Source organism: Patiria miniata, unplaced genomic scaffold (genome assembly GCF_015706575.1).
Source record: "Patiria miniata isolate m_02_andy unplaced genomic scaffold, ASM1570657v1 HiC_scaffold_25, whole genome shotgun sequence".
In the NCBI taxonomy this organism is placed as follows: Eukaryota; Metazoa; Echinodermata; class Asteroidea; order Valvatida; family Asterinidae; genus Patiria; species Patiria miniata.
The window spans coordinates 8910863-8935822 of NW_024037064.1; the positions used below are offsets into that span (position 1 = coordinate 8910863).

The window sequence follows — 24960 nt, forward strand, 5'->3', positions numbered from 1 at the left end:
AAGCCCTGCCATAGAGCGATAGGCCTACTTGCTACGATGACGGGCCTTGTACAGATGCCAAGTTCAAGTTCAACACACGGTGTGCACAAAAACAATGAGAACCACTAACGTGGAAACATGTCCACCGCCAGAGACCCTGGGAAAGCTTGACAATTTAACATGTCACCCGCCCCTGCAAATTTGCCGTTTTTCTAATGAGTTATAAAGGACAGAAAATTGTCATACGTTGAACAAAAAATCGCTGGTAATTTGATACGACATACCTGATGATGTCATCATGACGTCATAGTAATATGCACACCTTGGCTTAAGGGTTGATAAACATTACATGTTTAAAGTTTCAGGAATTAATAACTGCTTCCTGACGTCAAATTCCATTGGCATTCGTGTGAAGTACACGTATGGACCAGCCTCAACACTAACTTCCCACTGAGCCAGCAGGCTCCTCAGTATGCCAACTGCCAAAAGTCACTTCACGAAGGAAAACATTCCACCACAGCCCCAGAATGAAATTCCATCCAACTGTACTCCGAGCACATATGTAAAGAGTCATTTAAAGTGTAAAATATCGTCCTGATGTAATTAGATCTCTTTTCCCCCCAAAAGTCTGAACATATCCAACAGATGCAATTGCTATTGGTCCTCTTCTTTAAAGCCAGAGTCCATCATTTGCAGCTATCCAAAAGTAACTAGCGTAATTATTGCTGAAAAACATATTTGGTTAAAAGATAGTAAGGGGACTAAACTCCCTGTGAAATTATTCTTTCTGGCAGGCTGTCATTTTGAAGTAATCAACCAAAGAAGTCCTTTCCAATGGTGCTTCTTAAGAAGCACCGTAGAAAATTCAAATTAGAAGTTCGTTTTGTTATTCGGCAAAGCGCGCGCAAGCTTTGGCACAACACACACGCGCGTGCGGTTGTTATAAGTTGTCGGATCAGTGTGCGACATCGCGTAGCTGCAATCAGCTTGAGTGAGAACGTGTCTCGGACGCTGAATTCAGGCCCAATTCAAAACATGATTCAGCAACTTTTGATTTGAAATCGAGATCCTAGATTGTTGTTTTTCTCGAAATATACAGCTAAAGCTGAGCTGAAACTTCATCAGGTTAGTTGTTCAGCACGCTTCTTTAGATCTTGAGCACTTTTGTTGCTTCAAACGAACAAAATGCACAAATTGCAAATGGTGGACTGTACCTTTAATGTATTCCAGTCTTCTAATGTCAAGGTAGGATTGGATTAGCAACCAAATACAGGAGGCCTGCCGACACCACCCGGCCAGGGCAGCCAGACAATGTTTTGACTGGGATTCTGTCTGGCGAGCCAAGGAACCGGCAGGGTGATGGAAGGAATCTCTCACACTCCTCTGTTGTTGTTGTGGGGTGCAGTGAACTAATTCAAGCGAGAATTTACGCCGGCTGATTAGCATAAAAAGTGACCCCACAATTGCTTTTAAAAAAGGAGAACGTGTGGCTTTAAAAACAGTGGAACTGTGTAAATCTAGCCAAGGATCAACTCCCTGGAGTTTGGGCTTCCATCTGAGGGCAGATGGACTTGATTATTATTAGCGATCAAAGTGTCAGTTCTTCGGTTACATTTTTCTATTTGATTAATCAAATTTAACCACTTTGTGAAAATAAAGGCTTCCATTCAGAAGGTGTAAGAGAACGGCCAAAACTGTCTTAAAACAGAAATCTCAAACATTTCACGTACATGTAGCACTGGACGATAAGGTGATACAATTTTATCGCCACGAAGATGATGTTTGTCTGAAAAAATCGGAATCTCCTAAGAAATTAAAAAAGATTTGAGATAGGCGATATCATTTTTCAATCGTTGATTTTTCTCAACCTGCATTTTCTAAGACAAAAAAATTGGCCTTTCGATTAATCGAAACCGTAATCGAAAAAGGAACAATTAAATGATCGAAAAAAATTAAGTGTAAAGTTGATGCCCGAGTGTGTAAAGTCTCTTCTCTCTTACATTGCACTTTGCTGATGCATCTTGTGATTTTTGGAAATTGTCAACAGTGGTTTGCTTGATGTCTTGTGGTTGCCCAAAGAAGCTTTTCGTTTCTCCTCAAACAAACAACATTTTGTTAATTGAACAAGCAATGAGATTTGAAGGTTTGCATGGTGGAAAGATACTAAGGCTGCATCCGAATCAGTTGTCTAGAGCTAGGTCTAGGTCTGCGCCCATTGAAAATACGCGGGGACGCGCTGACAATAGACGTAGCCGTAGCTCTGGAAGCCCATTTCGGACACGGCCTTAAGACAAGATAAGTTTGTGGTAGCACCATGTGAATAAATCTCTTTTACAAAAGACGTTTATGTCTTGTTTTGAAAAAGACATAAGGGTAACAATTTAAGGGGAACCAGGATTTCAGAGCTACACAAATGTTTGATTTTTTTTTTCTCATTTACTGATGTACAAACTTGTATACATGTACTGACATTCAGAATGAAATATTAACGTTTTGGACTTTGCTAGGGAAAAGATTGGCCTTTTGAATCTCAATCAACACATCTATTTATAGTGCAATGTAATTCTAGGAAATATAAAGTTTGTAAATGTTTTGAAAGAATGCATGACTCACAACATTCACTACAAAAAATGTTCCCCCTACAGCGCACCAGCAGCACATGAATGTTCAGTATTTCAACATGGCTGCATTAAAATCACAACATACTTCCTGTAGTGGGTGAAATAGAGCTAGCAATTTGAGTAAATCTCCCTTTGGGGGGTTTGCGGTTGGGGGGGGGGTTGAGGTGAGGGCAAACTGGGCACAGCTGGAAACTCCTTATTTGGAAGACAGAGGAACTTTGTGTTTATGTTCGGAATGTCTTTGTCTGAAACAAGAGGGGCTTTCTTCATGTTTCATTTATTGAGGCAATAGCCAGAAAATATTGCTTGTCTAATACCGTGTTTCCTTTACATTGGCGTCTGAAATGCTCAGGAACAAAGTCCATTCTGTGTCTTTGTTCTTGCTGATCAGTTTTTAACAAATCGTTTCTATAGGCCCATGTTGTTTGTATAAATTTCTAACTTGTTTTGCTTTGCATTTCCCTAAAGGGAAGTGCTATGTTTTTGTATCTGGAACTTTGTCCCTGAAAGAGTGAGGAAAGTTCACAGCTGTTTGTGCAGAAAAAGAAAAACATTCATGTGACTTCAACAAAAAACCCTTGTTAATGTCATAGCTATCCCCAACTTTATGAAAAGGGAAATATGTATTGAAAAGGTACTTTATTTTGCAAACAGCAATTGAACAAAAACACTAAATCACGTCTCCTTTTGAACTGGGAATATACATGTACATCATTTGCTTTTGCTGTAATTTTCAGAAATGGATGGAATTGGGGGGTTGGAAATATATAGCAAATATAGTTACACTGACTTTTTTGAGGTTTTGGGTTCGAAAATGCTATAAAAACCAAGAAAAACAATAATTTTCCTGTAGTCTGGTTCCCTGAGTCCATATAAGAAGAAACAGAGCAGTTTACATACATTGGGGAATTGTAAGGTCAAGGAACCAGTCTAGCTGGCTTGTACCCGTTCATAGGTGTGTAATCGATTGCAAACAAGTGCGATGGTCGATTGGGGCCAGTATTTGAAAAAAAGCCAGTTTTTTTCCAACGCTGGTCGGCCGACCAGCGTTGGAAATTGATACAAAAATACCACTTTTATTGAAAATGACAGTGTACCAGGTGCCATGATTTTACAGGATGCTTTACACTGTCATTCACTAACAGTCCGGCAAGGTATTTCAAAATGATTTGGTAGTTTTATTTTTTGATGTTTGCAAATGTTGTATTTTCCATTTAACACGTGTCCCTACATGTTCCTAAGTCGCACATTCCTGGCCCATGATGGAATGGCTAAACAATTACAATTGCCCTGCACTTCCCGACTATCGCACCAGCCCCATTGTGATCGGGTAGAGTTGCTGTATTGTGAAATATTTGCACATTGACAATGGGAAAATATTGCCAAATATCGGTCTGATCAAACAATGAAGGGCTGGCCACTGCTGCAAAATATCTTGTTTCTGCTTGAGTGGAATCAACCACAAATCCACATGTCTTTTTATTTTTTTTAGGGGGGGGGGTTATTGTTATAAACTTAACAAATAAAGACAATCTCAACACTTCATCATTGATTAAATAACTTTTAAGTCACAAGATTTTACTCAATTGTTAGAGTATTTATTAATCTTTATTAAGTGAGAAAATTTCAAATATTAATCCATTTTGTTAGTCCCTATATCCCCCAAAGTGTCATGCCTGTAACTCCTTATATCGCCATAAAATGCCATAAAATGCTGCATCACGCAATGGTTTAATGGATTAATCAAGGAGTAAAAACGATGAAGTACAATGTAATACAAATGTAGTACAATGTAATACAATGTAATACAAATGTAGTACAATGTAGTACAATGTAATACAAATGCTGATGGGTTATCAAACCCCCTCTTTGTGTAACAAGTTTTTCTAACATCCCAAGTTGAAATTTCTTGTTTATCTCCAAGTGCGAATTCTCACGCTTCCAAAAACATCACTCTATGGTTTTATAGATTCATTGTAAATACGATGTAATACAATGTAATACAATGTAGTACAATGTAATAGAAATGCTGATGGAACATGCCCCCTTTGTGTAACAAGTTTTTCTGGAAATTTCTTGTTTATCTCCAAGTGCAAATTCTCACGCTTCCAAAAACATCCCTTAACTCTGGGGGCTGATAACAAGCTATCGTTTGATAGGCCCAGCCACTGAGCGGGTGTACTTGACCTTTGACCCATCAAATAAAGTTCGCACAAAGTTGAGGATTTTTGTACTTTGCGTTTGAAGAAAAAAGGGGTTATCGGCTTCAAAATGTACACACTTCAGAAAAGATTTATTGAAGGTTGTTTCGTATGCTTTACATACATTTTGTGCATCGATCATAAATATTGTATAACAAGGTCTTGTCATTTAAAAAATTAATAACATCTACATGTTGAAGAAATTCAAAATAATTTGCATCATAAAGTTTGGCTTTCTATTTTTAATTGGAACTGCAGAAGTATAAAGAAACAAATAATACAATCATCAAGTCAGTTTGTGATGCGAGTCAAAGGAAATCGCTTAATGAAGAAACTTAAATAGGAATGCAATTCGAAAAAACACATTGATCGTTGAGAAATTTTAGTGTCCACTTTATTTTTATACATTGCTAAAAGTTGTTTTTAAACGTTAATAAAATTTATTAGAATTTACTAAAACAATAATTCTAATAAAATTAAAGTTACGGAAACACAAAAAGTTGCTTAGTAATTGGAAGAATACAGAAAAGGACTCTTTTAAATTCTGTCTAAAACGGGAACATTTTAAAAAACAATTTCACCTGAAGTTTGACAATAGTAGCAGATTACTGGTTGGTTGCATTGCTGGTAACCAATAGCTGTGCATCACAATGCACACATGCAGCAGGGAACCAGGACCAAAAAGTGTGTTTGATCAATGACATCGGGAATCAATCAACTAGAAATTCTCGCGCTTTTTTGTTTCTGCACAGACGCAACAATCTCAAGCACATTTATAACATTGAATCAAATTCCATCTCGCACCTTTTGTGTTTGTGCAAAGGCACAACAATCTCAAGCACATTTATAACATTGAATCAAATTCCATCGCAATCATCATGAAAGTAACCGACCAAATTATTGTTAAAAAGCTCACATTGTTTGAAGACTTAATGACACTATACTCCCTGTGAAATCTTGTGAAGGTGGCATTTCTGTTCGAACAAAGACTATCATCTCTTTATCCTTTTTTGATCTCATCATTGAACAGGCCCAACTGCGAAGCGCTACACCCTGACAGCGGCCAATGGTTACCACGACGATGACCTCGTGGAGTCTCACCGTCGCCATCTAGACACCATTGACATGGCGACCGCGCAGGGCTCCCTGTCCAATCACGTGACGCGCTCGTCCCGTCCGCAAGCAGGCAGCTTTGAGGAGCAAGGCTACGTTAACCAGAAAGAGGAGATGGCCGCCATGCAGAATCGTATCCCACAGACGTTTCGCGACGCCACAACCGCCCCGCTGCGCAAGCTCAGTGTGGATTTGATCAAGACCTACAAGCATATCAACGAGGTAAGCAGACAAATATAATAAATAACTTTGAACGGCTTATCCTTTAACTCGCAGCAGAAGCTGAATTGCGAAGGACGCAGCTACAACTTGGTCAAGCCAAAGGCAGGGCCATACGACCCATGTCTTTCCACTGAACACAGCCAGATTAAAAAGCGTTGATATTTGCAGAAGGAGGAAAACCGGAGAACCCGAGAAAAACCCTCATGGCACAGGAGAGAACCAACGAACAACTCAAAAAGTACATGATTTGAGCCAGGAATTGAACCCAGGCCACAGCAGTGAGAAGCCTTTTCATTGCCTCACCTATTGTTGAAATCCACTTGGGTCCACCTGTAGCAGACCCAGATCGTTCCAAACATGGTTCTCGTCAGCAAGGCCTGCCATTTTTTGATTTGTTCATAGGCCAGCCATAATTTGTTCGATTTTCAACTTGGTACGAGCCTCTCAAAGTAGTCCTGACAAGGACAAATTGTACCCATGTACGTTGAAAAGTACAAAACCATGTACGGTAGAAGCCATGCTGGATTATTGCTAGTGTCAGTTTTTCCACCTCGCTCAATTTTTGCCAATATCACCACCTCGCTGTGAAGATTTGCCTTAAAGGAAATACTAATCAAAAAAATTCATTTTGTGTAATTAATGAGCATTTTCCTTGACCTCTATGTATCAAGAACTCACAATTTGGATGTGTAAATGGAATCATCTCGCATTTTTGTAAGGGCTGCATCCTTTGGAGGTCGCAAACTGTGTTTATTTTATTTCAATCATCAATTTGAATTTTTACCACCTCGCTCATTTCATTAGCCAGGGGAAACACTGGCTAGTGTGATATGGGTTGCCAATTTTTTTTTTTTTTTGGGGGGGGGGGGTCGTCCCAGGTGCATCATGGAGATTTTGGATAGAGTGAGAGGGCCAATAGGAAGTGAGTTTCAGTTAAAGAGGGTAAAATGATCTTTGATTGAAAGCCCATATATGGACATTGCCTGAAACTTGAAAGCTTTTGGTTAATTAGGCAGATTTTCATTACAACCTTTTTACTTGTTCCCGAACACAGGTTTATTATGCTAAGAAGAAGCGTCGCGCTCTGCCAGCTCAGGGTGACGACACGAGCCACAAGAAAGAAAAACGGCTCTACAACGATGGCTACGACGACGATAATTACGATTACATCATACGGAACGGAGAAAAGTGGGAAGATCGGTACGAGATTGACTCCCTCATCGGGAAGGGCTCCTTCGGTCAGGTGAGCAATTAGCTTGAACATAAAGAAAACATAAAGAAAACATAAAGAAAACAGGTGTAAGTTTAGCCTTGGTCAAGGCGTTCGTCATTATTCGTCCGTACGCGATAAACAATCGGCGGCATATCCTAGCTAGGGAGTGCATTTAAAATACAGCGCGAACAGCAACCTCATGCGGTCACTTTTTTATGCAAATCATTTGGATCCAGACGATCGCCTCCATGTGAGGTTTGGGGGGTGGTGCTCATAATGTTAAAAAAGTTGTTTTCTTAATGGTCAATTGTTGCGTGGAAACTTGCATTGTTAGCAAGCGGTACTGGCGAGACGTGTACTGTACATTCTGTAATACATACACACGTTGTGTACGTCGATGTCTCACATTACACACCGCACAAATGCACAAAAAATGTGGTTTCTGACACGTCCGCAAAGGGCGAAAGGCTGCAAATGATTTGATGACGTCGAGATTTATCAAGGTGTGATTGAACACTCCACATATTGGCCCAGCCTACACTTATCTGTATTCGCATATGAGGTCGTGCGCTGGAACTCTAGCACAAAATAAAGAAAAACATAATGCACTGTATAGGGAGGATATGCGGCCATCGTTTACCGCGTATGAACAAATAATGACGAACGCCTTGACCAAGGCTAGTGTGCGTTCCACTTGTGCAAACCTTTCCAACTTTCATAGGCAACATTCAAGCTGATTTTGTGCATATCAAATGGGAAATCATTTGCGAACATTGGCAACGTTTCTGTAAGTGATTTGAGGTGGTTTTTTTTCATTGAAAAGTGGGGTATCCATATTGCTAAATTTTACAGCAAAATTGAGTACTTAAAATAGCATTCCTAGCACAGGCGGGTGTCTAAAAGATGCCGAGATTCCGCTCTTGCTAAAATCCATGGCAAAACTGGGTTGATTTGACCAAACTCGTCATAATTAAGGAATATTAGAAGTGATGAGTCTTGCGATAAGTACAACCATCGTAAGTTACCAGGGTATGATGCTGTGAACAAATTCAGTAATTTAGTCCTTTGTACCTTTCTTGAATCTTTTTTCATTGATCAATTCAATTCAATTCAGTTGACATTTATTTAGCACTCTCCAATAAACCAATACAAAGTTGGATAATGTAAGTACAATACAGTTATATTTAAACAAGCGATTACAAATGTAAAGGTAATTACCACCTTTTCAAGTATGTCATTTATCCAAATCTGATGGCACAATCGTACATGTAGGTTTCCCTTTTCCCAACAATAAAAGAGTCAATTTTGATGCGGAAATGACCAACTTAACCTTCTTGAATAATCTTTCCCTGGAAATTGACCAAAAAAAATCCAGACAAGTGTACACGTAAAAAGAAGTACACTATTCTTGCAGTTGGCTACGGAATTCCAAAAGGGGAATTCCGAAAGTCATTTTACCCATCCACCCGGTTTTTCAAGCTGATTTCCTCATACATCAAAATGGAATTACTATGGATGATTTGACCGGATTTAATCATCTAGTTGTGGTATGATGTATGGCATTGGCTCCCTAGACGACACAGTTTGACCCACAAATATGACCCCGTGCATTGAGTGCATTCCGTCATGCATTGCATACAGGGTTACGGCTCAGTCACGCATGAAATAGAGGGAGTTTTTTCCTTCCGGTTTCATTTGATGCATATTTTGGGCAGTGTTGCATTCGAGCCCCTGCAAGTCCATCACAAGTCTTTCAGTCTCAAGTCAAGTCATTAGTCGTTAATGAACTGTTACACAAATATTGAATGGCTCAGAGTGGAATGGGAGGAATATTATCGCAAGGTAAAATCTGGACTTTTCCATTTCACGAGGCGAAGCCGAGTGAACTGAAAAAGTCCAGATTTTACAGAGCGATAATATTCCTCCCATTTCACAATTTAAAGCCACTCAATGTTTGGTTTATATAACTGACATATAGATCCTTGACAATTTTGACTTGCTTATTCACCCAACTTTCTGTGCTGATAAGTTTTTACAAAAATCCAGTTTGTTGCATGTTTGCCACCATACATTTACGTGTGGCTTGTCTTCTTCAAACACAGACATTCCAGGGGGCCAAAAATCAATTAATTTTGATGTGCGCATGGAAACCTTACGAGCTTTCGGCACATGATCATGCATGCACTGGCCTCATTCCGTTACGGAACATTGGTTATTACAATGTGATTGTTTAGGGTTCCCAGTAAACGGAAACTCTGTCGTCCCTAATGGATTTCTAAAAATAGCCGACTTCTTTTTCCCTTTCCTTTTCGAGCTTGAATTAATGTTTACACATTGATGTTCATGAGTGTGGTAGTGGGTGGGGTGGTTAATTTCACGCTGGTTTGCAATGTAGGGTTTTTTTTAATGGGGACTTGTCCGATTTCAAATGGAAATGTGTTAATGACTAGGAATGGTCTGTTTAAAAAAATACTCAGACAGGAATTATACGTGTTGCACACTGGATCCAGTTGGTAGGAGACCGTGGCAAAAGGCTGAAAACAGAAGATAATTGTGAGCTTTTATTGATATGGGTTTTAAATTTCAGTTTTGTTTCCTTGATCCACAATGAGTTCGAATGAAGCTTAAAATCCTATAAATGTAACCAAAGATATACCTAGATGGTAGAAGCAGAGCGTCCATTGTTTCAGAAATAATGCCTTTCTGATCAATTACAAAATACAAACTCTTTTGGTTTGTGCATTTGAAATGAAGGTATCATTCACACATACACACACAAACATCTTTGTTAACACCGGCAATCGGGGACCCCGTATTGTCTGTAATCTTCATTCTCATTGGTTTTGTACACAAATTTCAATCGCAGACTATCGGTCAATCGTGGATGTATTGTGTGTGCCCTAACCCTTTTGTCCTAGGTCCACGATTGCCGGTGTTTACATACTCGCAGGCACAAAAATAAGAAATTAGTGTACATGTATAAATGGGTCATTCCATGAATTTGGGGTCCAATTTCTGTGTGTCCCAGTTACATCTGACACGTATAAGATTTTGTAATTTACAATGTAGGACACATTCTTCAATGCCTTCTATAGTCTCCAAGAGTGGTTATGTAAAGCAAAGTACATGCCAAACAAATAACACAATAGTGTGCAATCAATTTTAATGATACTTGAATGGCAATTTACACAGGTTAGGTTTAACGGGGACACACTCAAAAGGTCACACTTTTGGACCCCAAATTAATGATTAACTCACATACATGTGGATGTAATATATACTTTTTGTGAAACGAGAGTTCATCAGTGTGTTGCTTGAGAATCTATAGAGCAAAAGAGTACTCTAATCTGGGAAGCAGTTTGTTTTTCAAAGACTAATTATTTTTTCCTGTTTTGAGCCGGGGGGGGGGAGGAATCTCCAACATGTACAAAATAACAGCCTTGCAAACATACTGAAGTGCACATGCATAAGCCATTGAGAAATTACCAAGCAAGCTGCATACATGTTTCCCCTAAATGTCACTGAGTTATTGTCATGAGCGGGTCACAGGAGGGTTCAACAAACTTTTGCAAGCACCGCAGGGGGTCCTTAGTGCTGGGTGGATGTCTGCGATCGGATCAACGGACAGACAGGTCCATTGCGATTATGTGAATAATCTCGCAGAATATCGCTGTGCCTGAGGCAATTTCTGACCCAAACAATCCGTTTAATGAATGTTTTTCTTTCTTTTGCCTTTTGTTGTGTACACAGCACGTGTGGGTGTCTCTTCTGATGAAGAGTTGATTGAGCGTATTCCTTTGTGCATTTGAAATATGAAATAAATAGAACTGCTACATTGTACATTCTGCTTAGTGACTGGATTGGCCCGAGATATATAAATCAACAAAAGCTACTGGTAGAGGGCATGACGTTTCAGCCTTGCGGGATCTGTCTTTTTACTCTTCGAGAAAAATTCTTACAGGGTCGAATCATCAGCCCCTCTGACTTCTTTGATTTTCCATTGGCCTACATGTATGTTGTTAAACTTTGAGATAGTGTTGTACTTGTATCAGTTTGCTAAACGTTGCTTGTTTGTTTATCAATTGTATTCTATGGTTATAGTTATTATCTCTGCCTCATAGCCTGTGAATGTGTTTGCTTAGTGTTCCATTTTAATTCTTATCTCTGGGATATTATTAAATCAATTTCAGTCTATTCCGTGTTCTTTTTTTTTTACAGGCATTTGAATGACATTTCTCCTTGTTTTAGACTGTCAATTCTTCCACGGATTCTAATAATGTGCCCAAAAAATAAATCAGAGTTCTTTCAGACGGTCTCTTGTATTGCATTGGTTAATTTCATTTGTATGGTTAGCGACTTGTTTTTGCTACCGATAGATTTCAAACAGTAAGCATTGAACACAATCTCCTCTGGCATTATGCAAATTTATTTCCCCCTCTCAACCAATAAGCCATTTGCGTGTAACCTATACCCTTTGGGATTTACATTTGAAAAACGTCTGGTACAATGACTTGCTCAGAATGCTTGGCACATTTTAACTGTGAATTCTCCAGACCAAAGACACTGTTGCTAATCACATGATTCGGGGGCAAGCTCTTGCATAGTTACGTAAGAGACGCTCAGCATCAATACATCGCTCACAATGGGTGAGAATGGCACAAAGACACCAGACCATGCCGGAGCTGGGGGTTGCTAGCATAAGGCTTGCCCCGAATCACGTGATATAGTAACAGTCTCTTTGGTCGGGAGAATGCTAGGTTAAAACGTGCAAAGCATTGTATTAAGTCAGCGTTCCAGATTTTATTCAAATTTAACCCGCAAATGGCTTATTTAGCAGGATTTTTGAACGATGGTTGTTAAACTTAATCGTAAAATGCACATTTTTTCAAGGATTTATGTATTGTTTCCCCACAGGTTGCCAAGGCATATGACCACCAGGAACAGGAATATGTCGCCATCAAGATTATCAAGAACAAGAAACCCTTCCTCAATCAAGCTCAGATAGAGGTCCGCCTCCTGGAGCTCATGAATAAACATGACACCGATTGCAAGTACTATATTGGTGAGTGTGCGAATTCATTATGCAAACGACTAATTCTGATAGAGCCTTCTTAAATGGAAATCTCTAAGAGTCATTTGCATAAGCCTGCACGGTTAATTCAAAGCAGCTCGTGAATAAACATAAATTATGGTACTAATTGGAAGCTCTTGTAATGGGTGTGAATTATGCAAATGAGTTGTTTTGTGAGAAAAAACTCCAAGTCCATTTAAATTACCTCATTTCAGAAGCTGAAGAGCTTGAATAGAGTGACACCTGCTCTAGAACATCCTTTAAATGAATAAACATGTCTAATATGTTAATAATATTAATTGATGCATAAATTATGCAAAGCGATCAAACAGATAGCGAATGAAGACTCACCATCCACTATATTTAGTTTCGGCCAGGGAAGAGGAAACGGGTTTACGAAGGGAGAGTCCCTTCCAAGAAGGAAATGTATCTGGAGTGGTGTGTTTATTTGCTTAATTCTATTCCTGTAAAACCTCCATGCTCTGTGTATACAGGGAAGCAATTGGTTTTCGTTTGGCAAGAAAATACTGGTCATTCTTTTGGTTTCAGTGTAATGTAGATACACACAACAATGTAATTATCCAACAGTAAGCTGGTACATTATTAGTACCTGGCAAATCAACACCAAGTGCAGTACTTGTGCTGGTACAGCTAAATTCGAAGGGGTTGGTGCTCTTTGGAAGTACATTAAAATGCCGAACATGTCAAAAAGGACATTTGGCTGTAACAAACAGCCCCTTTGGCTTACGAAATATTAAAATCTGTTGACCCTTGCCTTCAGCTCAGGCCATTATCCGCGCGCCCAGGGCCCAATTTCATAGCACTGCTTAACAGCCGACTTCGTGCTTACCGAGCCTCCATCTATTTCATAGGGACCGTTAAGCAGTAAGCACAGCAAAAGCACGCTTAACCCATAAGAAAACTTTGCTTAAATCAGTGACGTAACAATACAAATCTCCATGCGCGCGCAACCGTTAGCATGAAATAGTGCTTAAGCAGCTCAGCATGATTTTCTGCTATAGTAAGCACAACTTTTCTGCTAACTGTTAATCAGTGCTATGAAATTGGGCCAGGCCCCTAACCGGTTTTAAACATACTTGTTTGAAACTGGCCAAGCACATAATGTACAATCACTATAACGAATGACTACTTATATAAAAAAAATATGGACCCCATCGTGTTCAATATCAAGGTGTTCTACTTGTATGTACATTGAATGAAAATTTGGGTTGCTGCTCCGTTGACTTTTGAAAATTCAGAAATGTTCTTGGCAAAAATGTCATCCGTACTTGGTACCGAAGTTGTTTGAAAAAAAGGAAGTTGCCTTCTGAACTGTTTGAGCTTATTACATGTACAAATGACTCGGTAGTACACAGCTTTGTAGCATGACCAAAACTGAAACTTTCCCAGGCTGAATATTAATAGTTTTAGAGCCCAAGTTTGTTTATTTTCCAAAGGTGATGTAAGGGTCATGAAAAAAAAACCGGCTGATAAATATGATAAAAAGAAGAGCATCATGTCATCACTTGAAAGTTGTGTTTGACAGTTGCGTCATAGTATCAGGTCAGAAATGTGTCGAAACACGACCTGAATAGTTTTCACACCTAAGCACAGGTGATGATTTGCCCGGGTCGTGTCAGGTTACTGGGTTTCAGCGTGATTGTACACATTGTATTAACTGTGGGGGTGAGGACAGTGAGGTGTCGCTATTTTACAGCTGTTGAACTTGTACTTGATGTGTACAAGTGAGCAGTCTGATTTGAATAGACATTTCTTTTGCGATACGTTCTGCACTTTTTAACGTCCAAAGGTCAGCAATCTAAAGCAACAACCATTGCAAAACAAAAGTAACTATCAGTGTTTTCTAAAAGTACTGTCTGACTATTCAAACACTGAACAATCAACAGGCACTACTGAGAGTTAAATGAAGAAGCCTTTCTTTTAAAGGGAATATACAACATTTGCAAACATCGAAAAATAAAACTACCAAGTTTTTGCGAAATACCTTAATGGGATGTTGGTAAATGACAGTCTAAAGCATCCTGTAAAATTATGGCACCTGGTATACTGTCATTTTCAAGAAAAGTGGTATTTTTGTATCAATTTCCAACGCTGATCGGCCGATCAGCGTTGGAAACAACTGGCTTTTTTTCAAATACTGGCCCCAATTGACCATTGCACTTGTTTGCAATCTATTACAAACCTATGAACGGGTACGAGCCAGCTAGACTGGTTCCCTGACCTTACAATTCCCCAATGTATGTAAACTGCTCTGTTTCTTCTTATATGGAGTCAGGGAACCAGACTACAGGAAAATGATCGTTTTTCTTTGTTTTTATAGCATTTTCGAACCCAAAACTTCCAAAAAGTCAGTGTAACTATATTTGCTTTATATTTCCAACCCCCCCCATTCCATCCATTTCTGAAAATTACAGCAAAAGCAAATGATGTATATTCCCTTTAAATACTGTGATTTGGGGGCAAAATCTGTCACCTGCCACAGTTGAAATTTATGCCACTGATGATTGTCCATAAAAATAAGGCTCAATGTTTACAAACAAAAAGAAGGTCAAGCTCTGTATGGAATGGTATGGTGCCACTTTCACCCAAATTGGACAATGTCTTGTTGCTAGGCAAAGAGCCTGCCTGAATCAGGTAACATGGCAACAATATCTTTAGTCTGGAGAATTCCAAGTTGACATGTGTGCAGCACATGAAGGAGTCTGTGTACCGGATGTTATTCAATTTAGGCAAAAGGCAGAGGTCAATAAGATGTTTTCTTTGGTCTTTAACATTAACTGGGTGTCTTTTTCTTCTCCACAGTCAAACTTAAGCGTCATTTCATGTTCCGCAACCACCTGTGTCTAGTCTTCGAGCTTCTTTCTTACAATCTCTACGATCTTCTGAGGAACACTAACTTCCGCGGCGTCTCGCTCAACCTGACGCGCAAGTTTGCGCAGCAGATGTGCACGGCGCTGCTGTTTCTGGCCACGCCGGAGCTGAACATCATCCATTGCGACCTGAAGCCAGAGAACATCTTGCTGTGCAACCCAAAGCGAAGTGCAATCAAGATTGTGGACTTTGGAAGCTCCTGTCAGCTAGGTCAAAGGGTAAGGGTCAAAGGTTGCTGCATAATAAAAGGTTCTTTATTCAAACTGGTTGGCACATGTGAAATACATGGTCTTAAAGTGTCACAAGAGGGCGCTATCACCAGTTAGTATACTCAACTAAATTGTTGTGTATCACAAGTATGTATGCCTTCTGAAGTAATTTCTGGTTCAGAAAGTGCATGTACATGTATTTGGTTGAAAAAATGTGAGGAAAATTGAAAACATCCAGGTTGTTCATACTCGTGTTCAGTTTGTTGAGACTGGATTGTTAGGTGTGGAATCTGGATTATGAAGGTGGTATCCATTTTTATGGATAGTTTTTCCAGTTATTACTACTGGCTAATGGACTTCGTGCGTGACCAAATGAGGGCGCTGTGCAACTTAGCAACAAGGGCCAGTGCAGGGTACTAACTGTGTATGTCTGTACTCCATGTGTGGTGTTGTTTAGTAATCAAACCATTGTCCAGGCACCGAGCAAAACAAAGTGTTGCCAACTTTGAAGGGGAAGGACCAGCAGTGTTGTACTCTATCAGAGTCGATCGAAGTCGATCATTAGTCCAGTCACAAGCAAATCACAAGTTAACAAGTAACAGAGAATGAACATTAACAATAGACTGCATGTGTCACTGCTCATTTGAATAGCTTGTACTTAGTACTTGGTTGGTTCTTTTCCTAAGGACTTCCACAAGGGAGTATAACTAGGAGGCCAGAAACACCGGGGCTAACCCCTTCTCTTAGCAATAAGTGTTACTGGCTTCTTTTACGTGCGTTGGGCCTTATACAACACACGGGACCTCCGGCTTCATGTCCCATCCGAAGGACGAAGCAATAATGGTTAAGTGCCTTGCTTAAGGGCACAAGTGTCCGGGCCCGGGCTCGAACTGTTGCCTCTGAAATACCAGAGCATGAGTCCAGTGCTCTTAACCGCTAGGCCATGACACTCCACTCCTTGTGACTTAACTTTAGGACCTGATAGCTTGTGGTTGGCTTGTGATGAACTTTTGAGGCCTAGGGATGGCCCTTACTACAACACTGGCGGATAGGAACCTGTCAAACACGGAGACCTTAATGTGATGTTTCACACTTCCTGCTTGGTGGATACTTGCAAATAGAGTCTATTATTATTAAAAGTAAGGTTTCCATTGTTGTTTATATTTTAATTTTAATGGTTTTCTTGTAACCTTTCCATCGACCCCTTGTAGATATACCAGTACATCCAGAGTCGGTTCTACAGGTCCCCAGAGGTTCTGCTGGGTATCCCCTACGACATGGCAATCGACATGTGGAGTCTGGGATGCATACTTGTCGAGATGCACACGGGAGAACCGTTGTTCAGTGGCTCCAACGAGGTTAGTCAAGTTGATCTGTCATGTCTGGATGTGACTCTTGAGGACCATTTCATTTCTTTCTCGTAATGAATGCGAATGTCAAGTTTTTGGTTTCACTGCTAGTGTTATATGCATCAAATTTGCTTCCCGTTTGCATTCCTTGAATTATGAATCTTTCATTGCGAACCTGTGAATATCTGATTTGGGAGGCAGAAACCATGATACCAACTCTTAATGTATGTTCAGGGATCATGGATTCTTCAAATAAAAAATATTCACATTTACCTATCAATGTCTTGCTTAGAAAAGAACTGGGAGCATGATACCCATTCTGAATTCTTAAGTAGGACCAAGGATGAAATAATGAAATGTTTTGGTACATTCATGACATGCTGTTGTTACACTTATTGCTTTTGACCACAGGTGGATCAGATGAACAAGATCATTGAGGTTCTCGGGATGCCCCCGCCGCATATCATTGATCAGGCGCCCAAGGCCCACAAGTACTTCATCAAATCCGACAAAGTCTGGGTGCTCAAGAAGACGAGAGACGGCAAGAAGGTAGAGAGCTATGGATCAGGGGTGTGAAATCTCAGCTTTAAAGCTGATTTCAGCTTTTTTTGTTTTGGATTTCAGCTTTTTCCCTCACTTACTGTGTACAAAAGTATCTATAGGAGATTTCCAAAGTTCAGCTTTTTTACACCCTTTTCAGCTGTTTTCAGCTCTTTTGATCAGTGGTCACTCACACCCTGTATGAATCTTAGCTCAGGGAGATCAAAACAGTTTTGTAATTGAATCTATCACAAGTCAGTAACATCGTCTCCTAGAGGAGGCTAGTCAAACCGTTGAAACCAAAGACAAGTTCTTTTAGAACTTAAAGCAACACTGTTCGTATCAGAACTAAAACTACTTAGCGAAAGTTTATAATAAGCTGGACAAGTTCTTATCAGAACTAAATATCTACTGAGCGAAAGTAGTTATTACTACATGGTGTTACCGCAAACTGAAACGATAAGTCAGTAACAAGTCAGTCACAAAGCCTATCAGAAGTCAGTCACAAGTCACTTAATAATACAAATCATGCATTTTCTGGTCAAGTTAGATTGAAATATTCTTTTGTAATTGTTCATTCCTTGTTCTTGTGATGACCAGACTGGTGAATTGAATTGTGATCCATTTTCGACCGGATTTGTGATGGATTTGTTTTTAGACTACAAATTTGGAGGGGAAAAAGGTAGTTCAGGCCTGCAGTATGACCTGGATTTTCCTTCAGTGTGTGGGGTAACTCAAAACCGTAACCTCCAGACACGGTTAAAGGCAGGGGAAAATGTTCTGTTAGGGTAGGGGTTTGATTCATTCAGCCTGGGTATGGTAAAATATAGACTCGAGACCTGTCCTCATATCATATAAACTTGAAGAGGTCATGAAGACAGCAATGCACTGGCTGTAAGATTCCGTATCTGATAGGAAGATATAGAGTATGTATTCAGATAATGGCTAAGGATAGTGATTATTGATTAGCTATCATGGATGGGGATCAGGTTAGCGTAGCAGTACTTTGCTCACCTTCCCCGTCTGTGACCTATGTTCAAATACCGCCCAGGGCAGTTATCAATATCTACGTGATTCCCTGATTCTTGGTTCTTGGTTGGTTCTTCTAAACACTCCGCGTGGGAGTTTCAACAGGAGGCCAGAAACACCGGGCAAACCCCTTCTCTTAGCGATAAGTGTCACTGGGTTCTTTTATGTGTATTGTATTACACAACACACGGGACCTACAACTTTACGTCCCATTCGAAGGACAAAGCAATAATGGTTAAGTGCCTTGCTTAAGGGCACAAGTGTCCACCCGGCGGGCTCGAACCCACGCCACTGTTGCCTCTGAAACACCAGAGCATGAGTCCAGTGCTCTTAACTGCCAGACCATGATACTCCACAAAAAAATGTAAGTATGAGGTATTCTTACCTCAGAAAGTGTAAATTCCACAGGACAGCCCTGGAAATAATTCAAAAAGTTTTATTTAGCTATCCTGGCTGATTGCCAAAAAATAACAAGTAAATATAACACTTCTGTTGGCTGTTTTCCTACAGTACAAGTCACCAGGGTCAAGGAAACTCCACGACATTTTAGGGGTGGAGACTGGGGGTCCAGGCGGGAGGCGGGCAGGAGAGTTGGGCCACTCGGTGTCCGACTACCTCAAGTTCAAGGACCTTATACTGAGGTGAGTAGGGTTGCCAAGTTCCCAAGTGCCAAGATTTTCTTTTCTTGGTAATTTTCTCCGTCAGATTCATCTCACTGATTGATAATTTAAAAGAATATATAGTTGAGCAAGGAAGGAGTGGAAAACAAATGATGATGTCAGAAATTTGTTCGGGGATGATACGACCACTGTGTCCCAAAGGAAGGACAAAAATAAACTGCAGTATTTTGGCCATGTTTCAAGAAGAGAAGTAGATAATCTAGAGATTATTGTTCAAGGAAATGTTGAAGGCAGTCGTTCACATAGCAGACAGAAACTCTGTTGGGCCGATGAGTTAAATTAACCGACAGGCATGTCTCTGACCTGCCTACCGGGCAGCTTTGGACAGGTGTAACTCCATCATCAAAAGGGTCACAGTGCGTCAGGTATGACTCTCAGGACTACGACTACGAAAATTGAGCAAAGAAAATGTGATGTGTGGAATACAGTGTTCTGATGGACACAAGCTCCAACCCCATTCAAACTAATTTGTCTGTTCAGCCTTGGTCCGTTTTGGTACGTAGACGGGTTCCTTTCCCCTCCTTTGGTGGTCTAGGAATAATGGAAGGGGCTAGGAACCAGCATTCCATTCCTGACATTATAGAGCTACTGAGAGCCCTCTTTAGTTGTGTTACTTTAACAAAACGTTCACAATTGAAATCACAGAAAACTTCAAAGTAATTACTTACATTATTTTCTTTCCATGCTGAAGATTTGACATCACAGTGCACACTAAAAAACAATCCAAAAAGTACAAAAAACATTTGTTTTTTAGTCTCATTTATGCAATTGACTTTTTTAAGTAGTGCAACAATTTGCCATTTAAAAAAAAAGTTAAACAATGTTGTATATCAAAAGTCATTACATGTATCTCTCATTATTTCATGACAATATTTCACCTAAACTGTAAGATTTGTTATCTTTTTACATGAAAGTCTTACCTTTATTCCCATCAGAATGCTTGAGTACGACCCAGCGGTGCGAATCAAGCCCTACTACGCCCTCCAGCACTCGTTCTTCAAGCGAACGGCGGACGAGAGCACGAACACGAGTAACACCCCCTCCACAAGTCCCGCAATGGACCAGGCCGCCACGCCCCCAACAGGGGATGCTTCCTCGGGCTCAAGTTCAGGTGAGGTCTTCAGTTTTGATTTTTTTTAAGAGACCAGTATCTTCTGGGTTTTCTTTTTCTTTTCTTTTTGCCTCGTCTGGCACAAGCTGGTGCTGTACAAGGTTATTGGTACTTCAAACCATCCGACACGAATTTGCAGCTGCTTTTGCTAAGAGTAACACAATTTTCCCAACATGAGTGATGAATGGGAGATCTTAAAATCCTCCTTTCCCCAATGACACCCCAGCAGTGCCCCTTAAAGGGCAAATACAACATTTGCAAACATCAAAAGATAAAACTAGCAAATCATTTTGAAATACCTTTGCTGGACTGTTAGTGAATGACAGTGTAAAGCATCCTGTAAAATCATGGCACCTGGTATAATGTCATTTTCTAGAAAAGTGGTATTTTTGTATCAATTTCCAACGCTGATCGGCTGATCAGCGTTGGAAAAAAACTGGCTTTTTTTCAAATACTGGCCCCAGTCGCACTTGTTTGCAATCGATTACACACCTATGAACGGGTACAAGCCAGCTAGACTGGTTCCCTGACCTTACAACTCCCCAATATATGTAAACTGCTCTGTTTCTTCTTAAATGGAGTCAGGGAACCAGACTACAGGAAAATGATTTCTTGGTTTTTATAGCATTTTCGAACCCAAAACCTCAAAAAAGTCAGTGTAACTATTATTGCTATATATTTCCAACCCCCCAATTCCATCCATTTCTGAAAATTACAGCAAAAGCAAATGATGTATATTCCCTTTAAAGATCCTAAGTGAGATTTCATCTTTCCAAACTTGAAAAATATTAGAGAGATCCAGTTTTATCAACTGGTATCCAAATTTGCATCCAAAACCCCACGCCTAGAATGTTCCATCAGATAAGAGTCAACTTCAACCAAACTGTACTAATTCTGCTAAAACCTAATACAAACATTTGCAGTTATTGGATGGAATATGGATAGCAGAGTCCAGTATACAAATATTGAATGCTTCGAGTGGTGTAGTAAAACTAGCCTCCCGAGGTGATCCATGGACATTAGAATGGTCCATGGATCACCGAGGGAGGCTAGTTTTACTTTACCACGAGATAAAAGCATTCAATATTTGTTTTATAACACTTCACCCACAGATTCTGCTTGATTTTAATATTTTAAATTATTTAAATCTGAACACAGTTGAAAAAAACTTCATTTTCAATACAAAATTGGTGGAAAATGTATTTCTCTCTTCCAAACTACCCCTTCACGAAATGTATGAACCCAAGTCTGCGACGCGCTGTCTTTGGAACAATACGTGCAACGCGCACACCAGCATCCATTTGCACACAAATACCGCGCCGTGGAAATAGTACTTTGGTTGCTACGGGTATAGTACTTTTGACCGTGCACAGAAAGATAGCAAAATTAGAAAGTAACATGTGACTCGCTCTCGGCCAGTCAAGACACAGAATCTGTGGGTGAGGTGTTATAATAACCATTGCTTCATGTTAGGCTTGAGTTGATGTTCCAATTTTTTTCAAAGATTTGAGAAGAATGTGTCATTGGTTTTACATGTACGTTACTGCCTGTTTTTGAAGTTTAGCAAACTTGGAATTTCGAAGCAAATTTACTTGAGGTTATAGATGGAATACTGCTGTCAAATTCAGTGGTGTGAACGCAGTGAGCGATAAGTAATATGCATAATAGAACTAGTGGACAGGCATGGGCTGAATGCAACTCAAAATGTGATATCACAAAATGTGACTTCACAAAATTTCATCAACGGAAGAAAGTTGAGTTCGTCGGATTGACTGATTAAAAGTGCAACCATTCCTCCATTGACCATTTTCTGTGATTTACTTTTAGGTGGAGCAACAGGTGGGAGTCGGGGGTCGGGCTCAGGGTCTGGAGGTCGAGCACGCTCAGATCCATCCCAGACAAACACGACTGGTTCCCACCAGGGTGGTTCCCATCATGCCTCCCAGCACACCGCCGCAGGTAGCGGCACGATGGATTATGAGCCCTCTGCAACTCACGGTGCCGGCACGGCCGCGGCGTCGCAAACCTGGGGTTCCGGAGATGGCAACTCCATCACCGCCAGGCCAAACAACAGTGCACACGGACACTTTCACGGGGGGTACCACTCCCACGGACACTCGCGTAAGCACCACCCGCACCATGCGTCCCCTTCCAGTACAGGTGGGGTCACACAAAACACCATCGTAGTCCCCCAGCCGTCGCAAAATCCCGTCACGAACTTGTCTTCCGGTGCGCCAGCGCATGCGCACTACAACGCCTCGGACGCTACAACAGGGTCTGGCTATGTGTACCACGGACAGTTGGATTGTACCCAGAGCGGATCCATGAATATGCAATTAGCCGGTTACGGGGGGAACACCCACTCGTTACTAGGGAGCCATGCCCACACGACGACGTCTGGCAGTAACCCCCATATACATGGACCGAGTGCAACGAACGCTAATATAAATTATGCAGCGGCTGTGGGGACGGCACCCTATGGGTACTCGATAACAGCGCAAGCCTCTGTGAACCCAGTTCTAGTGACGACACAACCAACAAGACAGGGTGACGAGTCACCAATGGTGGGCGTGGTACAACAAAGCCCCGTTGTGAGCCACTAACCTCTGTCAATATTTGTAGATTACTTATTTTAGCTAGAGAGCATTGTAGATAAGTGTTTTTTTTAACTGCACCGTTTTTAATGAGGTTCTTCTTGGGCCCCGTGTTGCAACGGTGAAACCACCCCCCATGCAAAGAATGCAGTGACCCCAAAAATGCTTGATGAAGTACATACTGTACTCTTCCATTAACCTGAAGGGGGGAGGACTTGCTTCTCATACATGGAAAATTGGGTCCTGCAATTGATGTGTGATACCTACCCAACTGATGAATGCAAAGTCCTCGAGTGTTCCGTGTTGTATCCTCCCTTGGTCTCCACCATTCTTTACAAAGAGGTAGGCTAGCAAGAAAGCTTCAGTTTCTCGTTACCCTCTCTGTGATAGATGTGACACCTGAACAAAATCAACACTGATTGACACTTTCTCTGAGAAATCTTCACTTACCAAAAGGGATTCTCCAGATTCTATCATCGTCTACATCATCATCTTCATCATCACCATCATCATCAGTTGGTTTGGGAGCAGCCAGCTACAGGACTCTTCTAAAAGCATCTATCCCCTACTCCAGTGAGATACAGTTGCTGTGGAAATTTCCTCCTGAATCTGTTGAGTGGTTTATCTACAGCCCTACATGTAGTTAAAAAAAAATGAGGGTTTCTTCTACTTACATTGTACTTTGCCCCTGCTTGTGTGTTCTTCCGGCTCCTACCTTTAAGAAATAGCTCACAGTGTTCTAAAATATGTTGTACCAGGAGCTGCTTAGTGCTATGGACTCTGTTCACAAGTACCCCTCAACAATTACAAAGGGAGCCTTGGAGGTCACTGGGAGGGACATTCAAATGAATTGACCTATCGCGGTAGAATCGTGTTAGAATCACGTCAATGCAGCTTGTGAAATATTGTCCAATTACATGATATACAAATGGACGCGGAACGCGCAAAATCTGGAACAAACAAAAAGTAGTGTACACAAACTCCATAGGGTTGCCTAAGGGGTGTGGCTAACTCGCAAACGGCGTTAGGTCCATTGCCGATAATGCTTGACGCTCATGCGAAGATACTATGGGTGTTTTTTGTGCACATTCAGAATACAATTAGTCAGGTACTTCGTGCCATATGGGCACGAGCCAATACACGCATGAGCCAGTATGTTCACATAGTGATTCCCTCCTATGGGGACTTTCAAAAGTGGTCACAAACTGCAATCTACTGTTCATGCACAGAGTGGATTGCAAAGGAATTACATGTAGCACCGTTAATTTCAGCATGAACAGTATACACATCAAGCACACTAACCCAGCGGCAATATTTGCTCAAAAAGTAGTAATCCATTAACCCTCCTGCTATTTAAACAGTCACAGGCAGTCAAAATGTCTATCCACTTCCCCTGCTGTACCTTTAACACAGGCTAGTCACCAGCAGTCAGATCATTATGTCAAGCAAGCACTGTGACTAGTCAAATTCAGTCAACAGACCATGAACAGACAAAGCGGGCATGTTATGGGCCCAGCTGGCTTATCGATTACCCACAGTCAAAACAAAGCTGTATCGAGTTACATCGACAGTCACAGCCAGTCAATCCTGCTTCATGTAGGCTGGGAATTCTTACCTCTTGAAAACAGTCACTTGATTCGCTTTGACTGAAAGGACTAGTTGCCACAGAATGCTTGTTTGCATTGGAGGGTTAATGGGAATATCCATGCACTCTGAAGCGGTAGAAAAGTCGAGGCTCTGAAATACTTGTTAGAGTCCCAGTTGCTGTATTATTAGTAAATCAAGTTTTCTGCATAGTACCTTCATGAAAATTCAGGAGGATATTTCCAATATTTTGTGGACCCCAATGCACAGTATGTAAAATTGCAAAATTAAAAAAATATGTTCAACTGTACCGAGCTAACAAAAAAAATTAAAAACCACAAGTGTACTTTTTTTTTCTTCAAATACCACTTGAGCAAACACCTTACTACATGTTGCCATAGTAAACAGAACCATACACCTCCCTCCCTTAAACACAATTAAAGTTGTGTGTCGATTTAGAAAGATGAAATTGGCAAGGTTTTGCAATTAGGTTGCGATTGCGAATGAAAGTAGCTAGCCAATCAGTGATCACTAGCAGGGCAATAAGTAGCC

The 24960-nt window shown here is 40.7% G+C and overlaps 1 protein-coding gene across 1 annotated transcript in view; it reads left to right on the forward strand.

Annotated features, from left to right (window-relative positions):
- Nucleotides 1-23197, forward strand: part of LOC119733451 (dual specificity tyrosine-phosphorylation-regulated kinase 1B-like) — a 44027-nt gene extending 20830 nt beyond the window's left edge. The window contains exons 2-10 of the mRNA XM_038207014.1: nucleotides 5832-6136; nucleotides 7191-7379; nucleotides 12264-12411; nucleotides 15244-15530; nucleotides 16733-16879; nucleotides 17282-17419; nucleotides 18950-19080; nucleotides 20055-20230; nucleotides 22058-23197. Of these exons, the coding sequence (XP_038062942.1) occupies nucleotides 5832-6136; nucleotides 7191-7379; nucleotides 12264-12411; nucleotides 15244-15530; nucleotides 16733-16879; nucleotides 17282-17419; nucleotides 18950-19080; nucleotides 20055-20230; nucleotides 22058-22833 (2297 nt within the window). The 3' untranslated portion in view covers nucleotides 22834-23197. The remainder of the gene's footprint in view (nucleotides 1-5831; nucleotides 6137-7190; nucleotides 7380-12263; nucleotides 12412-15243; nucleotides 15531-16732; nucleotides 16880-17281; nucleotides 17420-18949; nucleotides 19081-20054; nucleotides 20231-22057) is intronic.
- Nucleotides 23198-24960: the final 1763 nt, after the last annotated feature.